Raw genomic sequence first — 13,681 nt, 5'->3', positions numbered from 1 at the left:
TGAAATATTCAGAAATATTATCCAGCTGTGCAAAGTGCAATATTTACAAAAGGAAGAAAAAAGAAAAAAATATTGACGTTAAAAATACTTTTAATTAATAGATTAAATAAAAAGACAAAGTTCACAGTATATATTTACCTCGATTAATCGTGACTCGAAATATTTCAACTCGATTTTTTACGTTTAAGAGTGTGGTAACCATGATTCGAAACAATATGGCCTCTTTATAGATATCAGCGTTTACGTGTAACTCGCCAAACAATATAGATAATTATTAATGTAAGTAATGTAAATATTTATCTAAATTTTCGAACTTTCATTCATTGGATTTTTTTATATTGAAAGATTATATAATTAATTTTACTTTACAAATTTCCCTTTTCTTTTCATTCGTGACAAGTTAATCGACCCGTTTTTGTCTCGATTTACCTGTCACGTGTTCTTGATGAAAAGCGCGCGCAAATTTTTAAACTTTTAAACGCATGAAATATTTAACATGATCTATATAAAAAGTGAGTTTTTCTTTATTTTTGTAGGATGGCCAAACCGATCGTTTTCGTCACGGGAAATGTTAAAAAGTTGGAAGAATTTATCGCCATATTGGGAAAAAGTTTTCCTCGTGAAATAACCAGCAAAAAGATAGATCTTCCAGAATATCAAGGTGAGATCGATGATATTTGTCGGAATAAATGTCGCGCGGCAGCGAAGATCGTTAAAGGTCCGGTAATCATTGAGGATACTTGTCTCTGCTTTAATGCGATGAAAGGACTTCCAGGGCCGTATATAAAATGGTTCTTAGAAAAATTAGGACCTGAGGGATTATATAGAATGCTTCATGGTTGGGAGGACAAAAGTGCTGAGGCTGTTTGTACATTTGCTTATTGCGAAGATGAAGATAACAGTGAAGTGTTTCTTTTTCAAGGTCGAGTTTTAGGTACCATCGTCGATCCACGAGGCCCAAGAGATTTTGGCTGGGATCCTTGTTTTCAACCTTTAAATTATGATCAAACATATGCCGAATTACCTAAGCAAATTAAAAATCAAATCTCGCATCGTAGCAAAGCTTTAGAAAAATTAAAGGCTCACTTTGTAAATCAATCTTAAATCCATTAATAAACAAAATATATTATTATTATTATTATTATTATTATTATTATTAATAATTTTGAAATAAAATACAATATATAAACAATATATGTTATTTATGTAGATCGTAAGATATTTATAATTCATCTTCCTTTTATAGAACATCGCATAATCAATGATAATAATGAAAAAATAAAGTTGCACAAATAAAGAAGCTTTAGCATAAATTGTATCTTAGATATTTACTTTGTATAATGTATTCATTTTTATATTAAAACATCGAATGATGCAATAAAATTAAACATTTAATCATATTTTCAAAATGTAAATACCCGTTATAAATAAGATATCATATATCGTAGAGTGGTAAAAAACAAAACTGATTTTTTGGACAAAAGTATAAGAATAAAATAGGAGGTGCATATAATAGGATATATATATACGTATATAAGTAAATAAAAAATAATTAGTTTCATTCATTTTAAATCAATTATCAAATTTATCTGAAATTGACAATAATTACATTATTTTTTTTTTATAAATAAAAGATGAATTATCGATCATTATATACGTTTATTTACACACACACACACGCGCCACACATACACGTACATGTACGTATAGCTTAAATTGGTAAACACGTAATCTCACTTTTGTCAATTCGTTATATATAAGTAATATAAAGCAATGTCCAAAGTTAATTGGTATTAATCACAGGTCTTTAAATTTTGTAAATATTGCATCTAAATATAAATTAAAAACTCCACGAAATAAATAAAGTTTTTTAATTAATAATCTCTATGTGAAATTATTTGTTAAATGTAGTAGACATTTACCAGAAGAAGTCAATAATTGTTTTATCTTAAGTTCATCGACAAGTATAATAATCAGTATTAAATGACTAAATATTGAACTTTCCACATTGTTATTCCTTTTATCTCGATAAGTCGATGTAATTCTTAAAACATTATCCATATTCTTTGTGCGATATAACGAAGAAATTGAATTTAATATCACCTGATCACATATCACACTTATCACATATATTCCGTGTAACATAACTCATAAAAATTTAATCATATAAAATTTAATTTTCTATCGTAAATGATATTAATAAATTTTTAATAAAAGCATTTAAAAATCAAGAAATTTCCTTTCTGCGACTGTGATCTCTAGAAAGCATCATCATCGATTATAATTTTTATTATTTTTTTTTTTTCTTTTTTTTTATTCAAGTATTAAATAAAAAAGATAAAATCAATTACTGTTAACGATTACTATGTTTACAATATCTATCTTACGATAAATTTATCACATTATATTTATAGATCTGTTTATATTTATGTATGTGTATATATATATATATATATAACGCACAACAATAGAGGATAAAAGTTTAAGATGATTATCTCTTTAGATTATAGGAATAAGAAAATAAATACATATATATTATGTATTTATTTTCATATATATAATGATGATAATTCATTAATTATTCCGTAATTCGATTCCGTGATTCATCTTTCCAAGTTTTAATTTTATTAAGTGGTATTACCAATGTTACGTAGATGGATCTTTCCCTGTACATGCTGACGTCTTCTAATCCGGAAAAACCGCAAGATTGTAAGCATATTGTCATATATTAGAATACCGGGAACTACTAATACTTTATATATTTTTTACTGAGGAAGTATGCATGATACTTTAACATTATAAATATAAATTAACGATTTTTCATTATTATCAGTGTTTTACGTATGCAAAAAGCAAACAGATAGACCGATACGTATAAACTAGGGTTATCTTTAATAAGTTGATTACAAACGACATGGTTTGAGTGTAACACCCTTCGGTTTGGGGTTATCGAGTGCACGTTTGCATTTTACCGGCAGAACTTGTTGTTTTTCGCCTTATAAAAGAGAGAATGCGTTGATACGTTTTACCAGTCTGGAGCAATGGGTCTTGCTATGAATGTGCTCACCGGTAAGTTTATTTTAGGAATTGAAAAAAGTGTCGAAAGTTATGAAAAAAGTGGAAATTTTTTTAACGCGGGAGATAATAAATAAGTGTAAAAAATTAATTCGGTGGATTGATTGAAATATGAACCGACGTATTAATGTTTCGTTCGCAGTAATAAATCGTTGCTTAAGATTTGCATCTATTTATATTATATACATTTTCTTAATAAGATTTAATTGAGATTTTATCCTGATGTGATATTTGTTCATTATGACGAAAAAAAAAAAAAAAGAAAAAAATTATAAATATTTATCGGATATTTCGTTTCTACAGCCTTACTGGTGTTCATCGCTGCAGCAAGCGCGATACCAGGTATATTTTCATTTTATATACATTTTTAATTTTTAATAATTATTTTAGTTTTCAAAATGAGTATAAGATACTTTAATACACTTGTCATGTTCTTTAATCAACCTCTGTTGCATTTCCTAGCACATTTTCCTCACGGAAAAACCTTGCACTATAAATACTATGGTGACGTTAAGGCAGGAATTATAGAACTGGCACCATACGCGTCTCAATTTGGCCTTAAAAGTGATCTTTACATAAAACATTACACTAGTGATCCATTATTAAACAATGCTTACTATGTAACACTACAGAACTGTACATTTGGTCTGTATAATGGTAAGGCAGTGCATAGCGATATGGTCGGTCATTTTCTTCCGATCGCTGAAGATGCTAAGGCGATTGAAAAACCATTTTTGATAGTCTACGATGACAACTTCAAGGTATTATTAAATCTCAAAAAAAAAAAAAAAAAAAAAAAAAAAAATAAAAAAAAAGCAAATTTCAAAAAAATTAACTTTCATTTCATGTCGAACGTAGTCATTAAGACTAAAGCTTTATCTTTCAGTTTCAAGGAATAAAATTCCAAAACGAAGAGCCAAGATGGTCGAAAAATATAAAACAATCTATAGCTTCGATACTTCAATTAAATGTTCCTTTGATATCATCCTCAAAAGCTTTCGTAATGCAAGAGGTAGGTAACGACTGACGGGGACATCCCGTATAGCGATTAATGTTCTCTTTGGTTGTTACCACTAGAATACAATTCACGGTAACTGTCATGTTACCTACAATGTCCATCTGAAAGATCGGCAGAAATCCAATGTTTTCGTCGTAACAAAGTTTTACGAGCCAGCGAATTGTACCAACTTCGTTCAAAAAGTTTTCGATCAAGTAGAATGCGATAAATGTTACGTCGAACCGGAGGTAAAATTAGGCTCGTCATATGAATACATTTTTATTCCTCTTCATTCAAAGTTTTATTTTGCTTTAAATTCAATATTATTTATAATAGAATCCTATGTCTACCGCAAGCCGAAGAGTTTTCGAGATAGAAGAGCAAGGACAGGAAATAGTCATAACTAAATTAATTGGTCACGGTGTCATAAACTATTTCCCTTGGCAAGCTAGATCTGAAGCTCATTATCTGTTGAACAAGTAATTATCATACGATTATCATTCTTTCAATGATTTATCATCTACGATTTATTGTCACGCGAAATGACTTTTTTTTCTCTCCTTGCAGTCAAACTTTTATTCTAGAGACTGTGACAGAAATGGACTTGCCTGTTGTTGATTTTCAAAAGAGTCCTCTTATAACCGACATTAGCTTCAAACTTTCAAACAAATCGGATATTATTACTAGCCAAGATCTTATTCAAGAAAGAAGTAAAATTAATGCTGAGTCACTCGTTATGAAAGTGAAGACAATGTTGATCGAAGCATCGAATTATCTGAAAGAATATCGTGTAGAAATGGAGGAACCCAATTGGAAACATGAGCAATTAATCAACAGAATTCATCAAACGATGTTGAGTATGGATCTTAAGTTGTTCGAAGAGTTATATTATTCGATACAAAATTTAGAAGACGTTAACGTCAGGTACAGGATTTGATTTCGATGTTTCTACAGATTCTTATGTGTTAAACAATCATTAAAACATTTCTTTTTTCTATTAGAAATATCTTCCTTCAAATTGTACCAACCGTTGGTACCGTCGACAGTTGTATTTTCATAAAAAATGTTATCTATAATTCTCAAAGTCTAAATATCAAAGTCTCTGATATCAATGCCATTACGATGCTTCATAAATTGCCAATGTACGTGAAATCACCAAACGTACAACTTCTTGAGGATATGGAGGTTCTCATCGATGTTAAGCCCAATGTAAATATGGATGTTAGGGTTGCTGGAATATTATGTTTCTCTACATTGATTCACAAAACTTTCAAGGACAAAATAATCGATAATGCGCTAATAGAAAAATATCTTAAAAAAAACTTCTACGAACATATTAAGAGTAAGGAGATACATTCAATTACATTACACACATATATATATATATATATATATATATATATATATATATATAATAATTTTTATATAAAAATTATACAAATATTAGAGTTTTAATGAATATGTGAATTTTATAGCCGAAACAACGTATTACATGAAAATGGTTTACTTGATGGCGATGAAGAACGTACAACTACAATGTGTCCATGTAATTCTGGAACCCATAATCCGTGGAAAAGAAATCATCTCCGAGAAACCTTATCACATACGTACAGCAGCTATTTGGGCTATTGAAAAAACGATACAGAACGATCTCCAATATGGCTATAATTTACTTTGGCCTGTTCTCGCGAACACCAGTTTACCATTGACCGTCAGAATTGCTGCTTATAATGTTTTAATTAATCAATTGCCATATATGGGACGTTTCATGAATATTTATTGGTTTATGGTTTATGAAAAGAACGAACATCTCTACAATTATCACGTGACGACTATCAAAGGTCTATCAAATTCCGTCGATCCTTGTCTCCGTCCAATTCGAGAAATGGCTAGAAAGATTTTACGCTTTACTAGGATGAGATCAGTCTATGGTTCTCTTTCTGCTAATTATCTTGTGGATTATGTTTACCCCAAGTATGAATTTGGTGAAACTGTGAAAACTTCTCTTATTCTCAACGAAATTACAGGAGTACCGCATGTTGGTTCCGTCCAATATATCCATATGTCCGCACGCAAACGTGTCCCTATTGTGGGAGTAAGTATTATTTTTAAACTCCATAAATAACATTTAATATTTCATCATTGTTATCAACAATCGAATTCATTATATATGCGAATTTTGTTGTTATAGATTTATTGGAGCGTCAATGGTTTGGATGAAATCATGAACATGATTAATAAACAATGGAGTGGTAACATTATGGAAATTATTAATGATGAAAATGTTATAAATATTCTTAAAAAAACAGCCAAGGATATGCCTGTCAAGGAAAATATTTACGTAGATCTTGCAATAACAGTAAACGATCAAGTAGTCCAGACTATTCATTTGGACAAAGATAATTGGATGACAATCTTTGATAAAGTCAAAGATTGGAAGAATATCATTTCCAATGTTAATGTCAATGTACTGGGTGTCATATACGATACGTTCTACGAAATGTATGTACCTACAGATATGGGCCTTGAAGCTGTACTTACTACGAAAATACCAGTTCTGCTATCGGCAAAATTGAATACTGTTTCAATCAAAGATAATGTACCTCTAAATATGAATCTCAAATTTGATACTCATTTGTGGAAACATGGTGAATACGTTATGTCAATGTATAATCCTATCGTTGATATTTGGCACTCCATTCGTAGAGTTACCACTAAAGATATCAAGATACCCGCTGCTATGAATATTTTTTACAATAACGAAACGTCCAATGTCAAACTTACCTTTAAAATGAACGAATTTTTGAACCTTGGAGCATTATCTTACGTGAAGAATTATGTTACTATTACCGAAGACGAAGAAGATAAATTGAAGAAGAGTTGTGATACTTGTAAACATTACGAAGTTGTCACCAAGGGTGATAACTATAAGAAAACTTACGATAATACTTACGAATTGAAGGGCACTGGTCTTCAATATTTCATGACGACTTTCGATTGCGAGAATAGTAATACACCTGCTACTAAGGAGATTGAATGGATGCAAGCATTCTCATCGGAAAACAAAAATACTTGGTTGGTAAAGTTATGAGAGAATGTTTTTATGAATTAACTTATAAACCTTTTTTAAATAATTATTATTGATAATTATTTAGGAATAACAAGATTATACAATTCATCATGGGACTTCGTCAACATTCCTATGTTAATTTCATTTCTCCTGAAATGGGGACTTGTGGATCTATTGTCATGATCAAACCTAAAATCACAGATCCATGCTCGAACGTAAGTAAACGCAAATTGTAACTTTATATTTTCTTTCGATTCGCTTACATGCTTATTATTTATCTCCATTATAGATCGTTTTTAACGTGTGGGTCAATATTAAAGATTTAGATCATGTGGTTAAAAAAATGCATGTTCTTAGCAGCAAGAAAATAAACATCCATGGTACCTTAGATGTTGTAGAAGTTTGCACCAACACGATTACTCATTCGTGGGACCTTAACTTTAACTTTGAATCTAATCCAACTCATATTAATAACAATCTCAAAGTACAGATTACACGAACTGCACCAGGAGAGAAGAAGCTCAAAGTATTTGACTTTTTGATTACGTTTATATTAGAATAAATATATCTATACAGATATTTGAAATAAGAAATATTTGGCTCATTAGATTTGCATAGATGGACAGAAAAATTATCCGGTATTTAATAGCGATTATTTAAAAGTTGGCGAGATCAAAGAAGAAACCAATACTAAAGTTACCGTTACTATGGATATGACTGAAAAGGACGAATGCGTTAGCGACGAAATGGTAATAAAAATGACGATAAAGGGAGAAATGAGCGAGGAACAAAAGGAACAGATGGCTCACGATAATGTAAACGGTGCTTGCGCTAAAGATGTTCAAAATCCACTTATCACTACTCAGCAAGGACACGTTCCTAAGACTTGGAACTGTTTACATAGAAGTATCCTTTATTCGACTATGAGAAAATATAGTATGAATGTTACTTATAAACAGGTAAATGGCTATATTTATTTTCTAATTTCTTATTCGGAATGAATAAAATTGTTTATTTCAGGTTCCTCAAAGTATAATATCCAAAATGATCATGCTTGACGATATGATCCGAGTTGCTTTCTTACCTCAAATAAATTATACCACAAATGTTGAACCTACCAGTGTAAAACTAATGGTTGAATATCCAGTAGGAACTGACAACATGGATGTATCCGTTGTTACAGCAAATCATGGTTACAAAATTAGTGAAATACCATTGGGTAATAAATTGTGGAACGTATTGATGGACAATACTCACTTTTCAACGAACTTCCTGCAAAACTTATATAACCATCAATTGAGTACGACTATTTTTAATATATATACACACACACATACATATATATATATATATACAATTATTATTTATAACGACATTCTATGGAGTTATATTTATGTATATAAATTTTTTGCAGAAATATGCACTGTATATCCTCAAATTTTGGTAATGATCGATAATAATAATATACCTTATAAGGTTCCTGATCAATGGACTTTGGTATCTGGCGATTATGTATATAAAACTTTCGCAGTTTTCGTTAAAGTTGTTGAAAATATTATGAGTACTAAAGTAATAGTTGGAGAACACGTACTTGAAATTGTTCCAACTGAAAATGAATCATTGATCATGATTAATGGTACCGTAGTGGTTAATCCATTCAAAAAGGGTATAGTTGAGCCTCGTGATGACTATAGTACTTATGCCTTCAAGTAAGTTCATTTATATATTACCAGTAATTTTATTGGAATATTTATTTGTACTTGGTAATTATAATTTTAAACTATTCCTTTCTTTTATAGGATTACCGACAATAACGAGAATATAATCGTACATTCAAAGCATGTACCAATTAAAATATTGTGTACTTCCAATAGCATGACTATTATTATGGACAGTTTGCTTCAGGGTCATATGACTGGAATATGTAAATAAATAATTCTATTAATTCGCATAAAAAGAAACTTCCTAAAATCTATAGTACACTGTTCTTTGAACAGTAAAACGTACAATACGTAATAATAACGTATCTTGATTAGCGATAATATATATTTTATAAAATTTACTTTACGTTTTTATTCACAAATGAATTTAAACAAAAAAATATTAGAATAAGAAATTAATAGAAGAGAATAAATAAAGGTTTTATTTCGTTAATACAATGTTTAATTTTCAATTTAATTAATACATGTCTGAATAACAATTTCTCGATTTAATGGAATATAGGCGTATGGTGTATCTAAAAAAATTTTTCAACGTTTTTTTTTGAAATTCGACAATTAATATATAATAGTAAATAATAAATAATAATATATATCCTAGATATATATAATATACAGTAATAACGACGCGCACCGTAACTGCCTCCGTGGCGCAATCGGCTAGCGCGTTCGGCTGTTAACCGAAAGGTTGGTGGTTCGAGCCCACCCGGGGGCGATTAATTTTTTTTTTTTTTTCTTATAAACCTTATTATATTTATCCAAAAATTAATATAAAATTATATTAATTATTCTATATAAAATTACATTTACGTAAAACGAAAAAGAAGATCTTTATAATTTTAAATAATATTTTCGATTTATTGATTGATTATATCATAGTGTATTTAATTTCCGCTACGATAAAGAATGGCGCTCCAGTCGATTTCTCGTGTTCCTTTCTCGTGTAGGATCCATTTTTCTTTATCAGCGCATGAACGCCGCACGAGGAGAAAAGTGATTAGTTCGAACTAGGAAGACACCGTTTATTACGTAAGCATTACCAACGCCGGTATAAGATTTTTTAACTATTATTTATATTAAAAACTTTATCAATTTCGAAACGATCAACGAATTATATATGTAAAATTTTTGATTGCATGAACCGGTAGGTTGAACATTCGTTGTAGTATATTCATTCTTACATTTATCGTTATTCATACATATTTATATATACATATATATATATATATATACATATATACATATATATATGTAATATAATATATACACTGAATGTGGATATAAATTATATGAGAGAAATCTTTTTTATTCTCGTTCTTTTATTCTCATTTTGTCAGCAATTGGTACTTGTCGGTCGAATTATTTTAGGTTAGATTCAATAGTGTAGAGTTCGCCATGGTCGATACTCTTAACACTATTGCATCAGAATATTAACCATGAAGTAAAGTTACTTTAAGGTTATAATGTTAAGGTTATATTGTTTGATTTCAGATAGTGTATAAAAAATGGCATCACAATTCTTCAATCGACTAGGTCAATTTGGATTAGGAATGAGTCTTGTTGGTACGGCTATTAGCACTGCGCTGTATAATGGTTGGTAAAAATTTTTTCCTTCATTGTTTATATCAATAAATGATATAAAGATCATATTTATATTTGATTTCATTTGTATTTTGTCAGTCGATGGAGGACATAGAGCAGTTATCTTCGACAGATTTGCTGGTATCAAAAGTCTTGTGGTAGGAGAAGGAACACATTTTTTAATTCCTTGGGTACAAAAACCTATTATCTTTGATATACGTTCAAGACCACGAAACGTTCCTGTTGTTACCGGTAGCAAGGATTTACAGAATGTGAACATTACACTTCGTATTCTCTTTAGACCAGTACCTGATTCGTTACCTAAAATATACAATGTTTTGGGTTTTGATTATGATGAGAGAGTACTACCATCTATTACAACTGAGGTATTGAAAGCTGTTGTTGCACAGTTTGATGCTGGAGAATTGATTACTCAACGTGAATTAGTCTCTCAAAAAGTTAGCGAAGATCTAACTGAAAGAGCTTCGCAGTTTGGTCTTATTTTAGACGATATATCAATTGTAAGTAATTAAACATATATTTGTTATCAAAATAATTGAAAGAATATCTTTGAATTTGTTAAACTTTCATGAACTTGTAATTTTTCCAGACGCATTTAACTTTTGGAAAAGAATTTACTCATGCTGTAGAATTGAAACAAGTCGCTCAACAGGAAGCAGAAAAAGCTCGTTTCTTAGTAGAAAGAGCTGAACAACAAAAGAAAGCAGCTATTATTACAGCAGAGGGTGATGCTCAAGCTGCTAGTTTAATAGCAGAATCTCTTGGGAATGCTGGTGATGGTCTTGTTGAACTTAGAAGAATTGAAGCTGCCGAAGATATCACATTTAATTTAGCAAACTCTCGGCAAGTAACGTATTTACCATCTGGACAAAATGTATTGCTGAACTTACCGCAGTAAAAGAGAAAGTATGAAATGAGCAAAAAATATATATATATACGTATATATGTATGTATATACATATATATGTATAAATTAAGCATTTACATCGTAAAGGAAGGCATTTTGATGTTGATAACGTAATTGAATGTGGCAAAAAATTCCCTGGAAGTGTTGCATAGCAGGAATATATAGAATTTCATAATACTTTAGTTATTTTGCAAATTTGTATTATTTCTTTTTTCTTTTTTCTTTTTTTTTTTTTTTTTATAATTATATATACTCCTATTCCTTTTATCGAGTGTTGTAAATATCTTTCAAAAAAATCTTTCTGTGGCGAATTAATAATCTGGCCTATCATTTTTAGGCAATTATTACTTTATTATTAAATAATAGGAAATAGTTAAAAAAAAAAAAAAAACGAATTGTTCGCAGCAAAAAAAAAACATCTTTTTTTGTTATTTAGAAAATACTGATCAAGTTAGTAATTACAAGAATGGTATTATCTTAAATCGATTATTCTTTAATAGTTTTGCTATTCATTGATTATTTAGAGATAACTCTTGGATATTGATGATATTTTTATATAAATATTCTTCATAAGGTATTAGCAGTTCTCGAAATTTTTTCTTCCATTCGTATATTCAAAAGTATTGTGGATAATGAACGAAACAAGACTAATAATATGAAATGACTAAGAAATATGCACACCGTTAAAAAGTAATTTGGCATAAGATCTACATAAAGAAAATCATTTTCAATTTGCCATTTTTGAATAAAAACTAAGAGGATGTTGATGAAATAATAATTACGTATAAAAAATTGTACACTTGTTGATGAATATCACGCTTTGTTATAATATTGTTCATAGTATTGAAACATTTATTTGAGATAATTTTGATATTTTATTATATATTTTTCATGCGAAGCGTTCATTCTTAAAAATCTTATTGCTATTTATCACAATCAATATGAAATTTCTTTAATTACGAAGTTCATCGGATGCTTCATCTCCAATTAAATGTTTCTGCTCTTAAGATCGTAAAGTTAGAATTCTTTTACACGTCGAGAAGGTCGTGCAACGTTATTCTTTGATCGCTTATTGCGACCGGTCGTGCAGCGAATCACGATGATCAATCAAGGAGCCGAAATTGATGAGAGATTATCTCAGTCGGTGTGCTTTCGTCTCGCGTCTGTCGGCAGAACCTGTTAACAGAGAAAACAATCCATCACAATTTGCCGATCACCGCGGGGTACCTTACACAGGTGGTCTTCGGTAAAAATTCGAGTCATATCCAAGGAAATTTACCGTATATCGTAACGTACATAAAGCTTCTGTATATAAATTATTCAAGAAATATGAGAAAAGATATGAAATTTATATAGATATTTTTTTTTTTTTTTTTTTTTTTTTTCCCCTTAATTATTATCGACGAAATAATAGGATGAAAAATATTTTCAAACCTGTCGTATCGTCATTATAATTATTTCTTCGTTAAATTTAAAAGCCCTCCTCGTGAAATTTAATAATATCCTTTCGAATTGAAACATCTTAAGTTCGAATACGATCGATATCTCAAGCCCATAGAATTTGAAAGACAAGAGGATGAGGACCGAGGTCGTGTAACGTCTCGTAGTAAGGAACGAGAATGTTGTTGAAAATTTCGCTTCCCTTTGATCCTTTACCTCGGTGAAATTGTTACCTGATTTTCATGAGTCAATAGGAAAGGAGAAAGATGAAGAAGGAGAGATCGGTGTGGTAGCGGCACAAGACGAAAGCAGATTAGCGTGAATAATGAAGACACGACACCGTGAAAGCCTAAGCGGTCCTCCTTAAGTCTACTCCTTCGAGTAGAAACCGGAAAGGAAGGATGCTGGGAGCGGGTGGAACCAGGAGAAAGGAGGTAGAAGCAGTTAATTACTCCTCCCATCCACGGGATAACGACTTCCCCTTATTTGTCGAGAGGCGCAAACAGCCGACCCCTCTGCGCGAAATCCCTTACCAAGGCGCTTTCCTGGAGATATATATATATATATATGTGAAATATATATATATATATATATATATTTCACAAGGCACAAAACGTAGTCTTCTCGTTCGAAGCTGCCCTAGATCGCGTCCTGGTTTCACGTATTAAGGGAGTTGGATGCAACACTCCGATTATAATCTCGACGTTGCGACGAAAGAAAAATTTTTATCCTCAATCATATTCATATATAACCAAATAGAGATGGATCGGTCAAAGAGAACTAGGGCACAGTTTTGATTATTTTCAATCGCTAATTATTCCGACGTAACAATTCAACAATTGTTACATTTAATAAGAATTTTATCTGATATA

The 13,681-nt window shown here is 30.4% G+C and overlaps 3 protein-coding genes and 1 non-coding gene across 7 annotated transcripts; all 4 read left to right on the top strand.

Moving 5' to 3' along the window:
- The first annotated feature begins 88 nt into the window (after window positions 1-88).
- LOC124422132 (inosine triphosphate pyrophosphatase) lies at window positions 89-1,135 on the top strand. Its single transcript, XM_046958171.1, has 2 exons — window positions 89-279; window positions 537-1,135. Coding segments are annotated over exons 1-2 (570 nt in total). The 5' UTR covers window positions 89-277; the 3' UTR covers window positions 1,105-1,135.
- Window positions 1,136-2,927: 1,792 nt separating this feature from the next.
- Window positions 2,928-9,204, top strand: LOC124421789. Its single transcript, XM_046957400.1, is given in 17 exon segments — window positions 2,928-3,069; window positions 3,379-3,417; window positions 3,538-3,836; window positions 3,962-4,087; window positions 4,153-4,320; window positions 4,409-4,551; window positions 4,640-4,996; window positions 5,074-5,414; window positions 5,548-6,167; window positions 6,264-7,147; window positions 7,228-7,357; window positions 7,432-7,668; window positions 7,751-8,101; window positions 8,163-8,442; window positions 8,557-8,851; window positions 8,942-9,071; window positions 9,074-9,204. Coding segments are annotated over 17 exon segments (4,497 nt in total). The 5' UTR covers window positions 2,928-3,041; the 3' UTR covers window positions 9,143-9,204.
- Window positions 9,205-9,501: 297 nt separating this feature from the next.
- On the top strand, window positions 9,502-9,575 carry Trnan-guu. The gene has a single exon. It is a non-coding gene; the product is annotated as a tRNA-Asn (tRNA).
- Window positions 9,576-9,754: 179 nt separating this feature from the next.
- On the top strand, window positions 9,755-12,720 carry LOC124421745 (protein l(2)37Cc). Of its 4 annotated transcripts, none has more exons than XM_046957305.1 (4): window positions 9,755-9,889; window positions 10,352-10,453; window positions 10,541-10,962; window positions 11,052-12,720. In XM_046957305.1, the coding sequence occupies exons 2-4, from the start codon at window positions 10,366-10,368 to the stop codon at window positions 11,358-11,360; spliced, it is 819 nt and encodes a 272-aa protein (XP_046813261.1). In that variant the 5' UTR covers window positions 9,755-9,889; window positions 10,352-10,365; the 3' UTR covers window positions 11,361-12,720. The 4 variants fall into 4 exon arrangements, with proteins under 4 accessions (XP_046813261.1, XP_046813262.1, XP_046813263.1 ...); XM_046957306.1 differs by having other exon boundaries at window positions 9,787-9,889; window positions 10,356-10,453; XM_046957307.1 differs by having other exon boundaries at window positions 9,864-10,004.
- The last annotated feature ends 961 nt before the right edge of the window (window positions 12,721-13,681 follow it).

The sequence above is a fragment of the Vespa crabro genome, chromosome 2 (genome assembly GCF_910589235.1).
Source record: "Vespa crabro chromosome 2, iyVesCrab1.2, whole genome shotgun sequence".
Lineage (NCBI taxonomy): Eukaryota > Metazoa > Arthropoda > Insecta > Hymenoptera > Vespidae > Vespa > Vespa crabro.
The sequence above is the reverse complement of the archived record's forward strand: the minus strand, read 5'-3'. Positions and strand labels throughout refer to the sequence as shown.